Source organism: Xiphias gladius, chromosome 21 (assembly GCF_016859285.1).
Source record: "Xiphias gladius isolate SHS-SW01 ecotype Sanya breed wild chromosome 21, ASM1685928v1, whole genome shotgun sequence".
Lineage (NCBI taxonomy): Eukaryota > Metazoa > Chordata > Actinopteri > Istiophoriformes > Xiphiidae > Xiphias > Xiphias gladius.
Window position 1 is genome coordinate 24,201,579 of NC_053420.1, and position 24,470 is coordinate 24,226,048.

Sequence of the window (24,470 nt, forward strand, 5' to 3'; positions counted from 1 at the left end):
TGGTAATATGACAGACATGAGATGGCCTCTAACATTCAGACAAAGGCTGGTTCCTAATGAGTGCAGAGTAAAGTGGGGATTGGACGGAAAAGACGAAGTAGTTGTATGTAAAATCAGAGACAAGTCACGATTTTATATTCAACCTAAACACTGTGATGAAAAAGGGAAAAGAAGGGCACATGTCTGAAGTTAATCAGTAAAGACACCGACGAGCACTGTTGGAGAGTCAAAGCTCAAGGTCTTCATACAGTGGAAAAATGCAACATTAAACCTGTAAACTGAGAGGCCACACTAGTGAAGGGTGACAGACATCGCACTCCGAGTATGTTCTATCAGACAGCAATATATTTTACATTCTGTCCAAGATCCTTCCTTGAATGTATGTTGTCATTACTGTGATTATGCAATACACTGAGTACAGATGTATAGTAGCAGATACATAACAAATCATTTCTTTACTAGTTGTAACCACAATAATTAGAAATATCTCCTGCAGAAAGTGGTTTGGTTATTAGCTAAATGAAAACCCTTCTCTTGGGGGGAGGAAACATTGTTGCATAATCAGTTCTCCACTTCTATTTGTATCATACATGGCCCACTGTGAAGATGCAGAGAAAGATTTTCATCTCCATTTATTTTCTATATCTTGGGGACACAGGGGAGGAGATTAACATTGCAAACATCTCCAATCACATCACATGCAATCGGAGAAATGCGGTCATCATCCTCAGGCCTTACTCATTTCCCGTTAATGAGTGCAAATCAACTCCCAGTCTGCTTGCCTGTGACAGCAGCTGACAGAGAGGATGTGATGTCTACAACCAGTGTCTCTTTCACCCTCTCTCTCTCTCTGTGCACTTTTTAAAGGCCTATTCTCTTATGCCCCCTCCTCCCTTTCCATGTAGCCCATGGGTGGCCAGCAGCAGAGTTAGCATTGGTCTGATATTTAATTAAGCCTTCGAGGCTTTGCCATGAGGGGGATGCTGGCTGGTAAGGGACAGATGTAGGCTGTGCGCCAATCCAGAGAGAGTAAGATGTGGCTACCATCTGTATGGAGAGAGAAAAAAGATCAGGGCAGCCCTCCCAAGTGTGAATGTGTGCTGTAATGAAAGTAATGTGGCAGCTAAATGGAGAAGACTAATCAAACTCTTGGGAAAGAGGCAAAAACAAACACAAGCACACACAGCCACATTCAAACACCACAGAGAGCCTGAGCCTTCCTATGGATAGATCATTAGAGGGAAGAAAAAAAAAAAAAAAAAAAAACAATGACCTCTTAACTTTTGGCATCTGTGCTTATCATGGGAGTACACCTCCTGGTTATGATCCAAGAGAGTGTGGATTGCTGCCAAACGGAAATAAGTCTTTAGAAAAAAAGAGAGGCCTCAATTGTCAGTCTCTAAGACCATTAAAACAAATAATGTACAGTAGGTGTAATTATTCTTCTACCAGTATTTGTTTGGAAATAGTTCCCAGCATCTAAAATATAATTTATAATTCAGGGGTATTCCAGTACTATAAGTAGAAAGAACAATAATCTGTGATTCCATTTGCTTCCATCTAGTGGCTCAATTATGTTGTCAACTGCATATTGATAGCTACAGAAAGCTATTGGAGCAGCTCTAGCTTTTGACTCACTTCGCCGCAGGGCTTTTTGCTGTGTCACATCTATGGCTCACTGATACTGAGAACAATGAACTCATCACCTACTGTAGCAAACGCACCATAGGCAATGCAGGATATTAATGACTTATAAAAGAACTATTCGAAAGTTTGGGCATTATGAAAATGTGCATTTCCACATCATTTTGGATCATTATCATTACAATAGCCATAAAAACCCAACACAGGTTGTTGTTTTTCCACAGTACACTCAGACATTAGCAAGAAGAAAGGCAAAAGAAATATGGTCACTGGTGAAGTGAGTGCTATGTCCTGAAGTAATGTGCAGTAAAGTGCAGGGAAGTAATGTCTTTTTGACCTCATCATCTGTGAAAGATGTAATTTTAGCTGTTTGACAGATTTTCTCCCAGTTTTATTTCTGCAGTAAAGACGTCGGAAGGCTCCCCTGCAAACATTTCGTCGACCCGGGGCCTGAAGGCAGGTCTATGGCACAACCTCTTACATAAAACAGGTTGAAATGACGTGCAGGTTGCACTTAAACCAAAAAACAACCAGACTTACAACATTTTTAATGTTATTGAGTATAAATTCATAACCGAACAGTATTAGGGTTAGAATTATTGTCTCTCTGAAGCGTGGATTTCAATCTACTGCAGATGCCTAGCATTTTCTAACTTTGCTCAGTCTTTTACTAAAAGATCTCCAAGTCCTGAATTCCTTCAGTGGAACGCTCAAATTATATTTATTTTTATAATTATGGAACCCCTTGAAGTTGTCTCTGTATATTAAGAATTGTAGAAAGATGTCCATACAAAATCCTAATCCAAATCAAGAAGTATTTATTTCAACCCACTGTGCATGTTTTGCATCTTTCCAAGAGAAGTCAGTCACAGAGTCGACTCGAGCCGCACAAATAGCACACGATGAAGGGTTTTTCTACATTTATCTGTAAGTTATCAATTAATGTAGAACATTATATGATTTTTATGCATTCATATGCAACTGTCAGGGATATAAAAAGTGATTTTAGTTATCGTGATGTGTTAAAAAAAATGCATTTAGGTTGCACTCCCATGTAAGCTCATCTATATAAAATGTAAGTTTAATTCCAATTAGATAATTCCAACTATTATAGAGACCTTAATTGGTTACAAATACAATGTAATGCAATACAACAGTTAAAATAAGGTTTATGTAAAAACTGCCCCTTTTAAGTAGCACTTATCACCTCCAGCCTCTGCTTTTGAAAAGTATCTATTGCAATTACTCTTTATGGTTGTGATGCTTCTATAACTGTCCTATCAAACCATGGCATGTGACTGAATAAACGTTTGAAACTTTATCAAAATTTATTTATTGACTTTTTTGATAGCATTTAATAATTTTTACATCTTATTCTTGAACTTAGTCCAGGGCGCCATATCACAGCAAGAATAATGCAGCATTCAAGATCCTTGTTTTCCTCTGTGGCAGCAGAACATGTTACACCAGCCTTCAGAAGCTCCTGCAGATTAAACTGGACCAACAAAACACTTTTAAGGCTGATTAACTTTGAGAAGGCTCACCATAGATGGAACCGAAAACACTCACTAGGCTAGCAGCATAATAAGGCTACAAATAACCCATAATGCAACACTCTGTAAAAGAGCATAGCTACACTGGTATTCTCTCCATTCAAAAAGAATGTCTGTTGTAATGAATGTGCACATAATTTTCTAGTCCTGAACTATAGGAACGCCCAGTTTTTTAAGTTTCAGGAAAAAAAAATATTGTTTTATATTAGGTTTTGGCACTGCGCCAAAATGCTTAGGTGCTGCACTTAAGTCTTATAAAGGAGTAGTAGGAAAAATGTTGTTATCTTAGACAAGATTAGCTTTCCAAAAACTTTTACCATTTCCAATTTTGCCAGGCTGTGAAAAGGTCAGAAAGAAAATGGTTCTTCATTCATGCAGTGATGTCAGGTGAACCACAAGGAAAGAGGAAAACAAAATCCTCAGTTTTTCATCTGCCTTGACATATGGAATTCTTAAAGTTAACTATGTTTGCCTGTTCAGTTGAGGTTGAAAAGTCAACAAACATTGATAAATCCTAACCATGCTCTACAAAGCCCTATTGCTATTGGCATGTCTGTAAGACCAAATGTTGGGACTCATACTACAAGGGACAAACATACAGATTTAGACACAAAAAAGTCAAAGGTTATCTTTGAAACAACAATTTGACTTCTTTGTTCCCTTCATCTAAACATATCATTACCATCTCACTGTCTTGACTAGTTAATCCCCCTGCCCTTGTATCCATCTCTGCCTCTAATGATGCCATCTGAGTGTTACTCAGCGGAGGAGAATATCAGTGTCCCAGACAGACAGCAGCACTTCTGTGTGACACCTCCTCCAGTCACTGCTTGCATGACGGCTGAGTCCTCATTAGAGGACAAGTCCACCTGGCTTTCAGACATAGACAGCACTTCTAATGACATCCTGAGATGGCCCTGGTTTCCTCTCAGTGACAGAGAGGTGCAGTTCAAACTTCTGGCGGAAAGTTTTTCATTGCCGTACAACCAGAGGGGTGACGGTAATGATAATGACGTTGTGGAACAATGGGTGCAAAATGACCAAAGGGTTATCTGTAGGGGGAGTCATTTGTCTCAGAACGAAGATTATTTTCGCCTCTGCGAAAGAGAATTTGCTTGTATGAAGTCACATCATGAGAGAGATAACTGGAAAAATACAACTCTGGTTACAGACAACACAGAAATTTAGAAAATCTCCATAAAAATGTTTAAATGACCGACCAAGAGTCTAAACAAACATGAGCTGGTTTCATTATTGATGGAGCAGTTTTCATCAGTACAGTATCAACAATAGCAGATTAAATTATTCTAAAAGCAACCAACATCTGCTGCTGCTTATGAACTGGTGGAACAGAGGACTAGTCTCATGGCCATCTCCACTGACGAATAATGAAGCTTGCCTGACGGTTGGAACTACCTACAACAAAGCACAATGATGTTTGTACATTTCACTCCACTACTACAATTTCCATCTCGGAAACCAACCTAACTCTCAAGTCCAATTCATGCTTACACAATTAAGTAAGCTAGTTTTATGCAAAGTACCCTGACAAAAAATAATAGGCTACATGTTCACTTCTTCTGGCACATTAGTATCATCCTAATATGATAGAGGGGATGTGTGAGAAATAATTCCACGTCTCACCCACAACACGAATAGGTTAGGGTGCGTAATGAGGAGGTGGAAACACTAAGCTGCTTACAGAAATCAGCTCTTTGAGAGACAGGCAGCTTTACCCTGCAAAGCCTATTTACAGCTGTTAAGACAATTTCAGACGCATGGCTTTTTCTTACCAAACGAGAGACCTAAGAGCCAGCTAATGTATGGGATGACAACAGGTCCTTAGAGAGGCCAGAGAAATGTGGGTCTGGGCATGTGTGTCTAAGCTCTTGTATTGTCTATGGGCTTAAGTGTGTTTTTACAGATTCTCAAAATTCCCTGTATGGAAATGTGTCTGCCTAGAATGGGTTTCTGAATCAAGCTGTTGTCGTGTCTGTCGGTGGGCCTATGTTAATAACCTTTTGTTTCAAACCATCCCCTCCCAATCTTCTCTCCTCATCGGGTGTGTGTTATCTTGGCAGGTAGTGGAGACAGGAAAACAGCAGACTAACATCTGTCTTCCTTTGTAACAGGCCAGCCCTCTAAAGGGATGAGAGATGTTCCGTCCATCAGCGGGAGGCCTGCAGGGAGTGGGGTGGTGAGGCAGAGATACCTGCAGCTTGCTCCAGCTAACTCCCCGTACTCATTTATTTCCCCTACAATGTGTTCAAAGTGGCAAACAAGGACACTGAGGTACTGCTGTAGCACTACATTTATTTTACAGGAGGGTGGGGCATCAATTGAGGGGTGCCCGGCAATACAGACTAAGACAGAGGCAGCGACAGAAGTTAAGTACGAGACAGCAACAACAGACAGACAGAGATAAGAGATGAGAGGGCTAAAAAGAGAAGGAGTAAAGCACATGAGAAGGGAAAGGTCAGAATGTGTGGGTAAAATGCAGAACAAAGAGCAATGTTGTTTTTACTTAACATTACCAGTTAATAGCTACGTAAATGAGCCTCAACCCATTTACGTAGAAGTTATTAACATAATTCTTGTTTCAAACTCCGGCCACAGAAACAACAGTAGCATGGTTAATGGTTGTAAAGTTGCAAACTGCATTTCTTTTATTAGTGTGCACAGACCTGATCAGTCTGGATGCTGTATATAAGGTTTAACAATCATAGCCAAATATTCTACTCAAAAGAAACAGCAGTAGCAATATTAATTTGAACAATCTGTTATTCTAGAATTGTGTAATTTTGCTCTTTTGCAAACTGCATATTTGCAGTGTACAGTTGACACAAAGATACAGCACTGAGTATGTACTGAGTACCAAATGGTCAAACACAAATCAGCCAAATGTCAGTAGTGTAAAAATAAGTAATCTCAGATTAAGTGTAAGCAAAGGCTTGAGACATGAACAAATCAAACCTTTTCACATGTAGGCTTGTGTATTTAGGGACACAATGTTGTCACACATGTTGCTAAGTCTACGCAAAAAAATTAATGAATTTCACTAAAACTGATGCCATTGGAGTCCAGTACAATGTACTGTACGTGCAAAAGAAGCCCGAAGACTGTTAACAGGTTGAATTTAATGACACATTTTAATGTGCAAAGCATCAGTTTAAAGTTTGTTGATGTGTGAGTGTAAACACAAAAGCACCATACAACATGCATGAAAATAGCCACCCCCAATATTTTCCATGTAAACCGACACACATAAAAAACACAGTGCCAAAACCACTGTCCTATTCTCCAGAGTTGATGTCAATGCTATTTTTTTTTCCTGACCCCTAAACTGGTACGTTCTGACTGCTGTATACTGACTTCTCTTGTCAAGTGAGAACCTCTACGATCTCAGAGCTGTCAAAACAGATGGAGAGAATCATATTGCTAATCTATAACAATATCCTGATCTCTATAAACACTGATCCTGGGATTATTAGGATAATATAGAAGAAAAAATTGGATAGCAAGCCATTGCTTGGGAGATGGTTCTTCAGGTGAGTAATCAGGTAAAAAGTACCCACTAAAAATTCCCAAATCCAGAGTTGCAACTGAAATCCATTTAACTGTATATACTATTCACTAAGCTGCAAATGCTGTACGTGTCTGTTGATGACTGCTCATGGCATCATATGATGTGTCATATGACAAGTGTGTTTGGGACTTAGGATGTCCACTGGATCACCAGAGTAACTGAGTTGTCTCAGTTTTTTTTGTCTTCTGAGTTGCAACCCCAAACGCTCTCTCGTCTAACTCTGACACTATGACTAGGACTGCTGCAGGTAATGTTATTATGATATGAGCTAGTTAATTTATCTTGCCTTGCATAGTTGTATAACTTGATAACATATACACAAGGTCCTCTGGGCATCATGTTTCTGGTTAACTTCACCTTCCACAATGAATCACAAGCTGACCAACTTGAAACAGACAACACTGAACAGACCCTCTTTTTTCTTGTCAGTGTTGGTAGCAGGCTGGGCTACCATAGCGTTTATATTAGAAACAGTGGAGGTGGCAATGGTAACTGCTCACTTAGGGAAATGGAATGGCTGGCAGTAAGAGCATGAAGATGGCAATGATACATGTGCAATATCCCATAAGAGTGAGGCTGCATATTCTTTTCGAGAACCCATTGTAAGATTGGTTGCTTTGATGGATGAGCAGCTGCTTCAATAGCCTCTGTCCAGTAGACCAACGAGAAGAGGACATGACATGCACTCCAGCTGGTGTACATTCGCACAAAAACACATATAGCTCTAAGAGGGTCATCTTATCCCTTACCACTTCAGACAAATACAGAAGTGAAAGGGCCATGGTTGAGCCAACTCTTCTCAGCACTAACTGCTACTGTCAGCGCTTTTCATCAGAGACTCTGCCTCATTTTCTGAAGGGGGAAGATGAAAGTGGTCTTAAAAGGCACTTCAAGTGTTGAAGTGCATGAGAAAGCTCCAGTGGGGACAGTGTGAATGAGAAGGGGAGGGGATGCGCAGTGAGGAGAAGTCCAGCCATGTTCCACGTTTTAACCATGTTTGACAATAATATATTTGTCTGTCCCTAGTTGAAAAGGAAGCGGGTCATATGTATTCATAAGGTGTATAGCAAAACATGTTTTCATTTTTTTCATTCCACATGTTATTGAAATGCTTGTTTGTCCAAACAATTTCTGAGTCATTTATGAGTCAGGATTGGTGTCACACACAGAGAGCTGAGCATAATAAAATTTGATGACAAAGGACCGAGGCCTTATACAACACTGTTATCCAAATCCAGGTAGGCAAATATTGGAGAAAAGGCACATAGAGCCTCTTATAAATTCACTGCTCCATGAAGCATGGAATAGCCTTAATAAAAAATCCAATTTAGGGCCAGTATTATCAAGATAATGGCTCTATCACTGAGCAATTGTTGGGACACAATGAGATAAAACATGAACTGAAGCACAAATGCTAATGTGCCACAGTATATATCACTACTCAACGCTCACGATAGGGCTTCAAAACTCTTTCTGATTTGTGATGTCCGCCTACGTTCAAATGTTATAGCAAAGAAATTAACAACTACATGTAGAGAGGCATTTCATAACATTTCAGCTGAGGAAATATTAAAGCAAATATGCAGTAAAAATCACTTATAAATCACATCAAATCACTTATCATTTATGATCAAATAAAGTCGCACTTTTTTAAATTCATTTGTTTTATGTATCATACAAATCTATTGTGTTCATTTGAAGGTGGCATCTTCACGTCTTGTTTTTGCCAATGCCCCCAAACCCAGAAACATTCAGTGTACTATAATAGAAGACTAAAAAGACTGAAAATGATTTATTGATGATCTCGAGTATAAGGCACGACTTCCTGTACTTACAGAGTGTGAATTCTGAATTGGGACAGATCATTACAGATCAAATATTTAATTATTTCCCATGTTCAAACATTAGTTCCAGTTCGAATTAAAGGTGACAGCCCTACAGCACATGTTAATTACAGAATATGTCTACCCTGAATAGACATCAGAGCTTAAAAATGTCTCCATCCACAACAAACAGGTGGGGCCTTCCAGCTGCCATACCAACAGTGAATTCCCCTCAAATCCTCTAATATGGAAAAAGCAAATTAAAACAAAAGCAGATGCAACAAAATAAATTGATAAAGTTTAGCAGAGAATCCTGACTGGCCTGTTGGGAAGAGGGGAGTATGAGGGAGGACTTGTGTGAGATGTAAACGACACACATGGATAACGAAGTCCTCAGAGCGGCTTGTGGTGATGCCCATGGTGGGGAGGAGCGTTTCTGTGACAGATGGTACAAGCTAGGCAGTGCGTTGGTTAGGTGGAGAAGCATATGGTACTCTCTAGATGATCTCATACACCATTGCCAGGCGCTGTCGGAGGTGTAAATGCTTCTCTGCACCCTGCCAGAGAAACCGGAACCGTTGATATCACCAGCAAAAAAAACAAAACAAAACAAAACAAAAAAAACATGGAGGAACAAGTGTGAGTAATGGTGTTATGCCATATCTTACAGTGCGTACAGAAAGTATTCAGACCCCTTCACTTTTTTCAAATTTTGTTATGTTGAAGCCTCATGTCGAAAATTGTATAAGTTCATTTTTTCCCCTCATCAGTCTAAACTCAATACACTATCATGATAAAGCGAAAACAGAATTTTAGAAATTTTGCAAATTTATTAAGAAGGAAAAACTTAAATATCACATTGACATAAGTATTCAGACCCTTTACTCAGTACTTGGTTGAAGCAGCTTTGGCAGCAATTAAAGCCTTGAGCTGTCTTGGTTATGACGCGACAATCTTTGCACACCTGGATTTGGGGATTTTTTGCCATCCATCTCTGCAGATCCTCTCAAGCTCTGTCAGGTTGGATGGGGCCATCGGTGGACAATATTTTCAGGCCTCTCTAGAGATGTTCGATTGGGTTCAAGTCAGGGCTCTGGCTGGGCCAATCAACTACATTCACAGAGTTGTTCCTAAGCCACTTTTGCATTGTCTTGGCTCTGTGCTTAGTGGCATTGTCCTGTTGCGAGTAGAACCTTCAGCCCAGTTTGAGGTCCTGAGCGCTCTGAACTAGGTTTTAATGAAGGATATCTCCATTGCTCCATTCAGCTTTCCCTCAACCCTGACCAGTCTCCCTGTCCCTGCTGCTGAAAAACACCCCCACAGCATGATGTTGACACCCCCATGCTTCACCGTTGGGATGGTATTGGGCAGGTGAGGAGCAGTGTCTGGTTTCCCCCATGGATGACGCTTAAAATTGAGGCCAAACAGATCAATCTTGGTTTCATGGGACCAGAGTATCTTGTTTCTCACAGTCTGAGAGTCCTTTAGGTGGAGTGCTTCAGTGATTGTTGTCCTTCTGGAAGTTTCTCCCCATCTCCACACTGGATCTCTGGAGCTCATCCAGAGTGACCATCAGGTTCTTGTTTACCTCTCTTACCGAGGCCCTTCTCCCCCAATTGCTCTGGGAACCTCAGTGCAGCAGAGGTTTTTGTAGCCTTCCCCAGATCTGTGCCTCGACAAAATCCTCTCTCTGAGCTCTGCAGGCAATTCCTTCGACCTCATGGCTTGTTTTTGCCCTGATATGCATTGTCAGCTGTGACATCTTATATGGGTGTGTGCCTTTCTAAAATATGTCAAATCAATTGCATCTACCACCAGTGGACTCCACTCAAGGTATAGAAAGATCTCAAAGATGATTAAGAGAAATGGGAGGTAAGTGTCATAGCAAAGGGTCTGAATACAAGTAATAATGTGATGTCAATGTTTTTCCTTTTAAATAAATTTGCAAAAAAAATTCTAAAATTGTGTTTTCTCTTCATTATGAGGTACTAAGTGTAGCTTGATGAGGGAAAAAATTAATTAAAACGATTTTAACATAAGTCTGCAACACATCAAAATGTGAAAAAATTGAAGGGGTCTGAATACTTTCTGAATGCACTATATTTGACTTTGGTGTTTTATTTCACACCATTACTAATAAACCATTCTGATGTATCACCACCACCACCTTTTTTAGACTTTCTTCAAATGTTTATTGCATGCAAACAGTGAATTCAAAAGTCAAAATTAATCTTTTTTTCTAAACAGTCAAATGCACATTCACCGTAACATGCTATTCATGCATACAATTTACTTTTAACTATTCATCCCTTTCTCACATATAATTTCACAACTGCAGGAAGGCAATGATGTACAGAATTGCCTTTTAATGCACTGCACACATTGTGTTTGATGATTCATTTCTGGTCAGTGCCTAATCTCCATACATCTGTGGTCAGATGATGATGAAGTGCAGGCACAATACCTGCCATGAACTGTGTTCCTCTACCTGTTGTAAGGAAGAAATTGAAATATAATGGTATACCTTCCCTGTCTGTCCTATCCCAGTTACAGCTGCCCTAGCCCTCTACGCTACTGGGTCCTTCCAACATGCCCTTGGCTCTGTGTATGGTGTATCCCATGTCTCTCCACACTCTTAGTGATGGGGAAACGCAATGGATAGGTCTGGGAGTCCATCCAGCGGAGGCTGATATGCAGGAAGTCTCCTCTGCATTTCAGTGCACAATGGAAAACCCATACCACTAAATTCTATTGAGAGGGATAAAATTATCTCACCCATCCCTGGTTTGAGATAACTGGTGTATGCCTTCACTCCTCAGATGCTTTCTTGCACGTTTGGATTACGCAACATATATTGATGCGAGAATTCAATATAACTGTTTAATAAAATTTCTACTGACATTAACATAAACACATTTGACTCAGAAACACCAAAACCTGCCACACACTAGGATGGCTGCAATGAGGCTGCTAGATTTCCCCAATGCTATCAGAAGCTGGCTGCTTGGCCAACATAAGATATTTTAATCGTTACATTATCTGTACAGGCATTTACTCTAGATTTAATTCATGCATTGTGCCTGATACTAACCCATAACGGTAAGGTCTCCCTGTGAAGACTTGTATTAACACTAAAGCAAACATAACACAATTTACTTGAAGCCAGCATTGTGTGGAAAGATGCTAGTTCCTGGTTAACAATGAGGTCTGTGTCTCAATTTATAGATCACAGGCCAGGGGCATAGAGGGGGTCTGAGCTGCCACAGAGAGCAGACAACTAAATGAGCAGATTGAAAACAATCACTTTAAGATATACACAACAACAGTGTCCTTGGCCTTGAGCTACTTGTATTTAAACATCATCTGATGTGAAGATCCTCTCTTGAAGATCCCCAGTAATCAAAAAAGAGCCTATCTCCTTTCTGGAAAAAATAAACCACTATATATATATAGCATGGTCAATAAAATGTTTTATGTTTTTCGATGGTAGAAACTGATGTTTACCTCAGCCAACTACATTTTTGAGTGCTTTCAAGAATGTCATGTTAAGACAGCAAAACATGGTAGATTGAAACTGATGAACACATATTTATGAGATGAGTGGATCCTATAGATCTCTTTCTTTCCCTCTCCCTAACAAACCATCACAAAACAACAACCAAATCTGCACGGCTCTATACACACAAACACCTGCCTCATCAAAGAGTTGACTAGTGTCAAGGAAGCTCGCTATTATTCAGTAAGCCAACATATCAAACTAACTATGCCTCTAATAAGCACACATGAGATTTGACAGCCATGCATAAAAACTGCTCTGTTTACACTGAATATTCATAGCTAAGTGAAATAAATTAAAATGACTCCTACCTCTGTTAATTGTCATCCTGGCGATGAGGCTGTGCTAAGCACAAACAAGTGAAAAAGAGCAGCAGAGTCAGGCTAAAGTGAATGAGGAGTGGGAGAAATTAGGTAAGTTTAAGAACTGAAAACAAGACAGAACAAAAACAGAAAGCTACACATTGCAAAACAATTCGTCAAAGGAAAGTCAGGAAGATGACAACAGTAAAGAGGGACAACATATTCCTAACTCATCTGATATGAAGTGTATATATACACAAGTATATGTTGCTCCCATTCATCACACAGGCTCACCATGCGGTGAAGATAAGAATCCAAGCGACGTTTTCTTCCATTGTCGCTTTGTCAATGAATGATTGCTGGGGAAGGCAGGAGGCATGGCAGACATGAAGGGCTCTCGCAGCAAAGAAGGGGAGGGAAAATGTGGTTTTGATTTAGAATTCAGACTGAAAATCCATCAAGATTTGCTCAACAGATGCATCTGTCAAGCAGGTAGTGACACAAAAAGTGGACTGCATAATCACATTCCCCTTTGGTTGAAGCAGGGCACAGGTATGTGTATATGTATATGTTGAAGGCAAACACAAAATCTATATTCATTACTGGAGTTGCGCTGATATCTCAAGACTGCCGGATAGCAACCAGGCTTTTGTGAAAAACCTGCCTACAATCTATATGTGTGTTTGTGTGAGTGTATGAGTGTATTCATGAGTCACTGCCTAAGGATTGGCAATTCCGTGCGTGGCACATTTCTGGCAGCATGAATAAGTATTGTCATACCTCTATGGTCAGACAAAAGAACTGGAAGCCCGAATGCCTAAAATCTGTTGAGAGACAGCAAATATCCGAAATGTGACAGTTTAACAAAAAAAGGACAAGAAAGTTAAAGTTGTACTATGTAACTTCAAGGTCCAAAATTTTATTTTTCAAACCTACAGCTGCTTGGGCTGCCACACACACACACACACACACACACACACACACACACACACAAACACAAACACAGAACGCCAAAATTAGATGCTTGGGCATAAGACATGGGGATCTAGGTCATTGGTTTTGGACAGACAGCAGGAGTTAGTGTGCCATTCTCTCAGTGTCCCTGTGGAGCACACATTACAAAAAACTTTGGACTGCAACAGTCCCTGCGTAGCTCACCCAGTAGCTCACCCAGTATGGGGCCACGGAAATCAAACACTGCTTTCCCTGAGCCACTAGCTGGTTGTGAGTCAACCATCTGCCACAATGTAAACTCCCCTAAGAGTTGTCATTCAAGTTAAAGGGAATCAATGGTCCATGTCGGATATTTTATTTTTATGTTTTGATAGAGAAGGAAAAAGATTTTCAGCTATTTGTCTTCAGCGGTAATAGAACAAATCAATCTGTGTCCACTTTAGGAGAGATGGACCACTCTACAGTACAAGAGGAGTTTCTATATAGCATAGCTGCAATTGAACTGTCAACTTAACCACTTCATGGTTAAGTGAGTGTAGCGGAGAGGAGAATACTGGTTGGTGTGCATGTGTGTCTGAGTGTCTATGTGTTTGCCTGCTTATTTGGGCAAGCTTACCCTACGCATGTCATTCATCTGTGTCTGTGCTTCTATGCTTTACTGGTTCACTCCATTGTGTATGCAGAGAACCAGGGGCTCACAGCAGGATATCAGCACCACGCAGAAATCCATTTGAGTCGCTCCCAGTCAGCTCAGATACCCGAACCATCCACATCCGCTGTACACAGCCATAGCCCTTATCCTCTACAGTGGAAAGTCATGGAACAGAGCTCCATCCAGAGCTGGCTTCACACCCTGCCCCCCCTTCACCCCCTGGGAGTAAGAGCTTGGTAGTCTCAGTATGCATTTCAGCTCAACAGATATTAACTAAAGAGGTTACTGATCTCCCTCTTATTCTCTATCACATTCATGTATGACCTAGCAGAGCCCAACAGTGAGTCATATACAGACACAATGTGTATCTGACTAAATTAAGCATTGGGACATGCTCTTGCATGCTTTAATAGTATGCCAGCAATAGTGTGAGAAATAAACTAACACATACAAGGACACTGACCAAAAACAGGGAATAGAGCCAAAAACAAATTACAGTCAGAGCTGCAAAACTCTACATTGCACATTTAGCTGGGAATTTGGTAACACTCATGATGTATTTGGTCACAGCCACAGTCAAGTTGACTTGAATGCGCTGCTTCTAATTAAGACTGGATGCTTGGCTTTTTTAACACGTGCCTTGTCCATTTCTGGAAAGCAATAAAGTGCAAAAGAAATTCTAACTTCTCTGCTACTGGGCTTGAAATATTGGTTGAAGAGACCAATAAAAATATTTCAGAATTGCAGTCATGCAACTACCCCTGAACAATCTGCAATGATAAATCACTTTCAGCCATCATGTTCCTTTCCCTCTGCACATATTTTTAAGTTCAACATAGAAATGTCCTAAAATACATACTACAATTACCCACATGTGCAATTTTTTGCAGAGCCACTCTTCTGTTGCCAGTACAAAACTTCAATGCAGCACCGTAATGCTGTCTAACTTAACTATGGACAAATGCTATCTGACTTGTTAGCATATAAAAAAGCACTGAAAATCCTGAGTTATAAGTAAATCAATCCTTGAGTGTAGCCTGGTTTTTATTAAGGTGTCTATTCCCTTCTAACTCCTCTATCCCGAGTTTTCTGTCTCTCCATTTCTTTCCACTACCAAGCAATATAGGTACTTTCATGAAAATATATATCCTCTTCCTCCTATTCAGTTTATCTTTGTCTGCATCGTAACCAGGGTCACAGAAAGTAGCGGCCCAGGCACTGGAGCCCAAAGGCAACAGTAAGAGTGGCATCTCGCTGGCTGACAACCAACCTGGATACACTATCAGAAAGCCACTGCTGTAGTTGGATAGGATACTGAATAAAATATAAAGCTGAGGGTGGATATATACGCTGTATGTGTTGGACAGTTTTGTGTGTAGGAAGAAAGTAGAAGAGGGAAGGTAGGGGGTGGAAGAGAAAGCTATGTTTGGGTGCATATAAATGTGTGTTAAATCTTCTTTGTTCATGCGAGTAAAATGTATTTGTGAAGATTTCTGCTACAAAAATAAAATTTGAGTTCCAGTCACTTCCTTACATGGCTTTGAGCATGTGTCTGGGGGCAAAAACGCAAATTGTAACCAAAGATTAAAAATAAATAAAAACAAAAAAAAATGAAAAATAAAACAAAACAAAAAAACACACAAAGCGTGAGAAACTGAACACGAGAGGTTGTGAAACAAATTAGTGCGGATGAGTGCCATGATGAAAAACTGAGCTGGCATAACCACTAAGCTTAAAAAAACACAGGCTTCCACACATAAGCAAACACATAAAGATGCGATTAAACTTGATAAAACTTCAGCCCTGATTAACCACAGCGATTTGCACGTCCTCTGGCAGAGCCGAAAAGAAACGCTGCACAAATAGGACTGTAAAAGTATCAGTGTACAGCACAATGTGTACAATTACACAGCAATTACATCCAAATCACAGTTTACAAAACCCAAAATCTAACTCATTATCAGCCCTGAAGTAATAAAGATTTAGCTTGTGTAAAACTACAACATGAGAATACTTGTGCAGTGAAGCAATGTTGTGGCCACATGTTTAAGGTGCAAACAGATGATTTCCTATGTAATTCAACAAGCCTCCAAAGCAAAGAGCTTGCTGCATATAGTGCAATTAACATGGCGGAGCAGTGCACCACAAAATGATGCGGCCATTTCTACTCATGCAATATCATCAAAGAACTCAGATCATCAATCATGTGATTTCAAAATAGTTTGAAATAAGAGTCATGATTCTGGGCCCAAAACAGGCACTACTGCTCAATGCAGACTTGTCAGATTATTTGTCACATAGTTAATCTCAACCTCAAAGCATTCCTATTATTTATACGAATACGACTGTCCCTTTATCATTGACACTGAGAATTGTCACGTACCCAAATTAAGCATCAAATGCTTTGTTGAGACTTGTTTATTTAAAAAGGTCATGCAGGCCATGGCTGCTTGTGTTAACAGAACATTAAATGCTGCTTCAGAACAAAAAGGATTAAAAGAAAAGACAAAAGAATTTCCTAAAAGTAAATATTTCATAACATAATGTATCAATGGAAGGTATATTTTTAGTATCAGTACCTTGACTTATTGACTCACTGATTGAAGATTTCTTACTGACACCAGTATCGAGCAATTTCCAGTTCTATTAAGGATGGCTGTTCCTTTATCTGCAGAGAAAGATCAACTGCATAGCTCTTTGTGTGTCTGTGTGTAAGTGTGAGCCCTACTCACTGAGTCTCTTTGCCGCCTCTAGGGCCTCAGAAGCCGTGTCAGCCACATAGAAACGCTGGACAGCCACACCACTCTCTTGCATCAGCTTCTTGCTCTGGTACTCTTGCAGATTCAGCCACCTCCTGGGACTCAACCAGGTGCACTGGGAAGGAAGGAAAGGAAGGAAAGGGAAGGAGGGAGGCAGAATGAGTAAGCCTGAATTTTAAGTAAAAGAGAGTTAAATCAGTGCTATAAGGTACCAATCTTGACGGTTTCCATCATGCCTAATGATAACAATTTTCCTCTTCAGCTCAACATCTCCCCAAGCCTGTGTGCTAAGGTGTTTTACATTTTACAACACCAAAACATGTCTAAACTTGCCACAGAAAGCACAGGCTAAATCCTTTCTCCTTTTCCCTCCTCCTTGTCTCCCGCATCCTACCATCTTACTCTGTCTCCTTTTCCATTAATGAGGCAGGCAGCCTGGACTGAGCTGTCCTGCAGCTCAGAAGCTGCTTGCTCCATCAGCAGACACAGGCCCTGTCAGCTCCAGCTGTTGTTGCTATTAAAAAGAAATTGGCTTTTTAATGTGACGGCAAGACACAGGATGTGTTGGAGTTAGAATCCCTCCACACCAGCATACATTACTATATGCATGAGTGTGTGTGTGCGTGCATGCAAATGTTTTCACAGGAAAGATCTTCACGGCGTCGTTAAGAAGAGAAGGGCCATTAAAGTAAAGTGAAAACAAGGACTGCGAGGTAAATTATGGTTCAGCATGTAAATGTGACTTCGGTGTGTGTATTTCCTGAGCCAGTGAGGATTAAACTAACATGATAATAACATCAGGATTGCCCTGTGTTGTGTTGCTGACTAAGTCAAGTTAAACTGACCTAAGCTGTTATCCAATGTTACATCTGTTACGGCTACACAGGACAATAATTATTTGATAACACCTGCATGAACATAAGGGGCACATGTGCATATTACAATGTAGAATATAATGACATCTTGTGATACTGTTAAGATTATGCTGTCTAGTAAGTTGTTGGCATATGTCACCATTATTATATACTACCGGAATATTGTTACTAATACACTGTCAATACTACATCAGTACAGCAAAATCTAATTCTCCATCACACCTGCTGTGTTTAAGTCTGCAAAATCGATATTGTGCTCTTAACAATCACCACCAGCTTTTACAAGAAGTAGCTAGCTGCTTCAGGTTGGTTCTATGATTGACAGTAGGAAAAATACATTACTGTGGGACGAGCACACAACTAAAATATGGCAATAGGATCAAGCGGTGCACCACACCTTGAAATTGAATCTGCTGCCAAAAATTATGGCAGTCCTAAGCAGAATTATTTCCCTCAAACAGCCAGCAAAGATGGACATCCACGTTGGGTGTTACTAAAAGTAGCATATATATTAAGAATATGGTATCGTGGAAGAAAATAAAAATAGTGTGACAAAATAACCTGAACTCAAGAACTTCCACAGCTGAAAGCACCATTTTCACTATGACCACAAACATCATTAATAATATTTGAGAAATATTTATTTAAAGAGATATTGGGAGTAGCTAAATAACTAAGAATACTCTTTATTATGTTTACTTTATAGCAGTGAATTTTACACTTGGCAAAATGATATGTGTGATGTTTGTGTGTGTGAGATTGTTAACAGCTTCATTTAGAAGGGAGCTCACAGTTGACCATGCCTGACGATACTTTTTGTTGTTTTTCCTCCAACATTTTACAAAAACACCAGAACAAAGCTCCAAATTCCAAACTGTCATTTCTTTGTTGTGTGTTATAAATTTAAAAAATTATAAATCATAAGGTTGCATTTTCGTGCATAATAATTCATATTGAAATATTCAGATAGCACAAGATTACCCTAAAAGCGTTTGCATGCGTTCTTTGAAACAGATGCACACGTCTTCATGTGTGCCAACCCATCACATTCTAAAACCACTGCGTAGATAAGACTAATGAAGGATGGATTGGGGGTTGTATTTGTTCAGCATCTTTCAACAATTATATGATGGCGGGAGTGAAATGTAACCCCCACTAACCCTTAGTGGTTATCAGTGATTAAAGGCTAATGAGCTTGACATTGTCGCTCTAATATGGAACAGCCAAGTCAAAACTCTTTTAATCTAAAACCAAGCACAACCATCAATGGGCCGCGACTGAAAAGAAAACCAAATGACTGGTAATCCACAATTCATGCCAAAACCAACCCTCTCTGTGCCACAGCACACTGTTTTAGCATGCTTTCTCCACTCTAACTCTTGTGAGAGCCTGTCAGGAGACTTCATTAAAGCCGAAATGGTTTGTTTTCTAGGAGAACAGTACATGTTGATCCACACTGGCCTCTTCTCTCGCATAATTGAATACAGTAATGAGGGGCATCTGTGGGTCACCTCTGCAGTCTCGTCTGTGATACCATATTATTCATATGCTTTGGTTATTGTGGTTTGTATTTGTACACGTGGTGCTAGGCTTTCAAGTCTATCCTCCAAAGCACTCTATAAAAACCAATACTGATGATGTGACTCTCTCACAGCAGGCTGGTTTCAAAGGAAGGGCAGTATATGAAATGCAGAAATGCATAAAGATCTGAAAAGCAATACCAATAACAAGAGAATAAATATTAAAAAAAACAAATACTGGAAAAATTAAAAAAGAATTTAGGAAAAACTAAAATGAATTTGGACAAAATGGATCTGTCTGTATTTTTCTAAGTTTGAGCAAAACTTGGCTAGTGACTTAAAGCATTCACTCTTTTTCTGTCTGTTGCTTATTCCTAAATGTCTATTTTAACAGAACCTATCCACACAGCCTTAACAAGCAAAGCTGCAGAACAGGTTCTCAGGTACCCACAGGGCCTCCTCTCTTAAAACATCCACTTCACTTGCCATTCAAACTGTTTGCATTGGGAGGATCAGCTCCTAGGGTGCATGTCTCCATCTGTCAGTCCATCTTTTGTTCTTCTTTTGACTAAAGAAAATGGCAGATTAAACATCTTTTTAACAGGAAGTATCATCAGATCACACTAAGAAATATGAATTAACACATCCAACCATTAGGATAAAATTTTGAATCCAAACACCTAAAAAACATAAAAATATGGTCAAGTTTGCCATGCGATCAGAGGTTGGCACAGTTTGGAAAGCATTCTAAGCTTGATAGGGACACGCTGGTGGCCATATCAGCAATGCCACTCTACAGTCATCGTCAATTCTACTGGTCCAAGCTTTTCCATTTGAAACTCATACAACAACTTGCTGTTTGAGACAGCAATCCATCAGAGATGGCACATTTTTGTCACTTTTGGCTTCACTTTTAGAGAAACTGGGAGGTTCAAGATAACAATAGCAACACAAATCCCCCTGCCGGCTGTAGTCTCCAGCATTATTTTATGCAACAATTATTTATAACAGTGCTATCAATGGGATCTGAAAACTAAGTTAAAATTAAATTCTCAAAAGTACAGCAGTTTAATAAACCTGGTACATCTGATCACAAAAGATCCATTTCAAGTGGAAGTGAACCATGCAGGAAAATGCCATGCCAATGCAGGAAAGTCCTAATAAGGTTGAGAATACAGAAAACCTAGGGCACCAGAGCCATAAATAATCTGTATCAAAGATGGGTTCTTACTTGGTACTCTAATAACAATATACAGTCACTTCAAAAAGTATTAAGGCACCTTTGCTTTTTGCAAACTTTATTATGTTGTAGATTTAACTGTAAATGGATTAAACTGCCATTTTTGTCCATCAAACTACACTCAGTAACCCATAATGACAAAGTGAAAATGTGTTTAAAATTTTTGCACATTTATTAAAAATCAAAAACTGAAATCTCTCATTTAAATAAGTATTCAGATTTTCATCCTTCCCTCAATTCTGACCGGTCTCCCTGTCCCTGCTGCTGGGAAGCACCCCCATGGCTTGATGCTGCCACCACCATGCTCTACCGTAGGTATTAGCCAGGTGATGAGCAGTGTCTGGTTTTCAACAGTCATAGTGTTCAAAGTTCTGCCCAAAGGGTTCATTTGGTGTCATCAGACCAGAGCATCTTTATCCCCATTCTCTCACAGTCCTTTGGATGCCGTTTGGCAAACTCCAAGTGGGTTGTCATACGCCTTTTACTCAAAATGGCTTCTGTCTCGCCACCCTACCATAAAGGCCTGATTGATGGAGTGCTGCTGAGATAGTTATCCTTCCGGCAGTCTCTCCATTCTCTGTGGAGGCCTTCTGAGGTCTGTTAGAGTAACATTTGGGTTTTTGGTCACCTCCCTGACCACGGCCCTTCTTGCCCAGTTACTCAGTTTGGACAGACGGCCAATTCTATGGAGGGTCCTGGGGGTTCAAAACTTCTTCCTTTTCACAATTATTGAGCCCACTGTGCTCCTTGAAACAATCAAAGCTTTAGAAATGGTTTTATACCCTTGTCCTGATCTATGCCTCATCACAATTATATTGCAGAGGTCTATAGTGTTACCTGGACTTCATGGCTAGGTTTTGCAGTGTCAATTTTGGGACCTTATATACACAGTTGTGTGCCTTTCTAAACTATGTCGAATCAATTCAATTTTCACAAGTGGACTCCAATCAAGTTCTAAACACATCTAAAGGGTAAATAAAACAAACAGGATGCACCTGACCACAATTTGGAGTGGAACAGCAAAAAGGTCTGAATACTTTTGTAAATAAGAGATTTCATTTTTATATTGTTAATGAATTTGAAGAAAATATCTAAAACCATGTTTTCACTTTGTCATTATGAGTTATTTGGTGTAGACTGATGGGAGAAAATAGCAATTTTATCCATTTAAAATAAAATCTGCAGCACAATAAAGTGTGAAAAAAGTGAAGGTGTCTGAATACTTTTTGAAGCCCCTGTACAGTCGTATGTAGCCTGCGTGGCACTAGTCATCCAATGATGTATTTTTACATTATAAAGTGTCCTCTGATGTTGATATCATATCCATTATGTTGCCTATAAGTGGACATAATCATGATAATATATTGGTAATAATTAACTTTAATTAAATAGCACTTTTCTAGAGATAATTACACAGCTCTTTACAGTAAAACCAAAAAGTGGGTTAGACAGAAACTGTTGAATGTGCCTCAAAGAGACAACTTTTAGACAATTTCTACAGCCTGATTGACACCTGGTTCATTATGTAAATTATTATTCAGCCTGCAATTCTGTTAGTGACCACTGTGGCCAGTTTAGCCTAGTTTGAGTAATTCACTTTCTATAGACACACAATTTTTGTTTGTTTCCTTCATCTCATCTATCACCTCAAACAAGTTTAACATTAGTACATAACTAAACAGAAACGGAAAAAGAATTAGCAGCATAGCAAGTAATACATATTAAATATAAAGAATTTAATTTACCTTTAGGGAGGCTCTATAGGCGATAACAAAAATGTGTACGAGGCTCACGGTGCCAAATTTAATTAGTAATCCAGATGAAATTGAAATTAATTTCAACCTTAGCCCTCTATATTTTACAATTAATTCTTTATGTATAATTAGTACATAAAGAATAAGTGTCTTAATATTGCTATGTTTTAATGTTGTTAAATTTATTATATTTCCAAATTTCTCGTTTTTTATTTATAGTGCGAGTACTGAAGTTGAAGACAATCTTCCACATTGGTGACAACTGAACAACCCAACTAACTAACTAAAGCAAGCCATACTGCCACACAAACCTGGCAGGTGTATACTGCAATGCGAATGCATGGAGATGCAGGAGAAAAATCTAATCAGAAACAAATTGCAATTTTTTTACTAGATGATTTTTAATGCATCATAATAACTTCAGAATCAATAATTATTGTCAGCATATTTGAAGCATGTAATTGTTTCTTTTTTGGGACTACATTCAAAATTCATAAAATGGTATTTGGTTGGAACAACACATTCACTTACAGTGTTTGTATGCATGCAGGTTATATTACCAGATGGAAAGCAAAACCAAATATGGATTGTAATGATAATACACAAGCAATAAAGTGATTCATAGTAAACTATTCATAATTTATTAATTATGAACTTATTGTCTATATAATTTTTTTAAGTTACTTTGTGGTGAATACTGTAACTGATGACTGATATTAGAGATTCAAAGGATGATGTTGAGACTTTTTTTTTTTTAAACCTGGGTGCCATTATCAATGATTTGAATAATCAAACCTGATTAGTTGTATTTATGAACCTTTTGAACTCCACCTATGTGTCAATCACTTATTCTTATGTGTTTCTTCATTATACTCTGATGACAGCCTCATGCCAGAAACTCAGTTATTAATGAGCACTTAATCACAACAGCAATTCTTTTTTTATACTATTTACTACTCTCCTAGTGTTCTACAAAGACTTTTTGACATATGCTGGTATTCTTGACTACTGGATTTCCTAATTAAAAAGATGAGAATTGATATAACCACAGCTGTTTGGGAAATCTGTCATGGCAAAGTCAAGCAATGCTGTAATAAAACCAGCATGGAGGTACCTCTGGTTCAACACCATTCAGAGGGAAACACAGAATAACAAAACAGGAGGCAACTTGTTGCTTTACCTGCCAACATATTCTGGAAGAGATGTTATCATTATTAATGAAAAAATAGATCATAACCCACCAAACAATGCAACACCCTGTTTCTCTAATTATCACCAAAAGTACTGAAATATTACAGATTTGTTATAAAGATGCAAAATGTGAGGAGATGTTTCAGGCATCCAGGGTTTTGAAAGTAAAAATTCGGTTAATTTTTAAAGAGACAACATAAGGTGATCATTACATTCATCAAACAACTATGTTAGAAAACCTCTAGTTCTGGGGTTGTACTATGATCATAATATTCTGAGTTGGATTTTAGTTGGGGACCTTTGTTGAACATCTTTCCCCATCTCTCTACCCCTCAATTCCTGTCACCTTTCTCCTCCCTTTCTCCATCAATGTTCAGACTCTGGGTCAGTGGAATTTATCAATTATAGTGTTGTGTTTTGCAATGACCAAACATTTTGAATTTGCTATAGCTGATTTGTGCATCTGACTGGCTTCATCTGTCAGCTAAGGCTCATGAGTACTGTAGTAATCACAGCCATTTGACATACTAAACTGACAGACAAAACTTGACTTCTCAGGAGAAAAGATGAAACAAAATAAAACTGGCAAAACATAAACCATAATAGTATTATAAATTATCAAGGGGACTCCCATCTTTCAGGTTTAACGAACATGAAAAGAGGAACAGGATAACACTAAAAGAAAACATTCAAATAGGAATTTACAGTGTTACAAAATACTTACACGCCCAGTAGCTCCAACAATTGTGCAACCTTTAACTTACAAAACTACAATAAAGATCAATTTCCCACCTTAAGAAGAGAGATATCATAAAGAGATCCCTCCTGAGTACCTCCTGTAGAAAACATGACTTCAAAATCCTCCTCAGACTAATCATGACCACAATTATGGTTTCAGTCACTCCTTGTCCTGCTTAATGCTATCAGATAGTCAAATCATGATACTGCTGAGGTCTTGACAGGAGAGGAATAGTCCAAGTGTTACATGTCTGCCCTGAAAGAAAGCATTAAGTCATGGCTGGCAGTATGGCAGCAAGAAAGGCAGGCAAGCAAGCAGCTGG

The 24,470-nt window shown here is 39.1% G+C and overlaps 1 protein-coding gene and 1 long non-coding RNA gene across 2 annotated transcripts in view; both read right to left on the reverse strand.

Annotated features, from left to right (window-relative positions):
- The window catches only part of suclg2 (succinate-CoA ligase GDP-forming subunit beta), a 91,927-nt gene that overhangs the window by 53,939 nt on the left and 13,518 nt on the right, over positions 1-24,470 (reverse strand). The window contains exon 2 of the mRNA XM_040115777.1: positions 16,803-16,944. Coding sequence (XP_039971711.1) covers positions 16,803-16,944 — 142 coding nt within the window. The remainder of the gene's footprint in view (positions 1-16,802; positions 16,945-24,470) is intronic.
- LOC120783075 lies at positions 8,502-12,860 on the reverse strand. The gene is made up of 3 exons (XR_005706297.1): positions 12,759-12,860; positions 12,474-12,507; positions 8,502-9,163 (listed from the first exon to the last, which is right to left on the reverse strand). It is a non-coding gene; the product is annotated as an uncharacterized LOC120783075 (long non-coding RNA).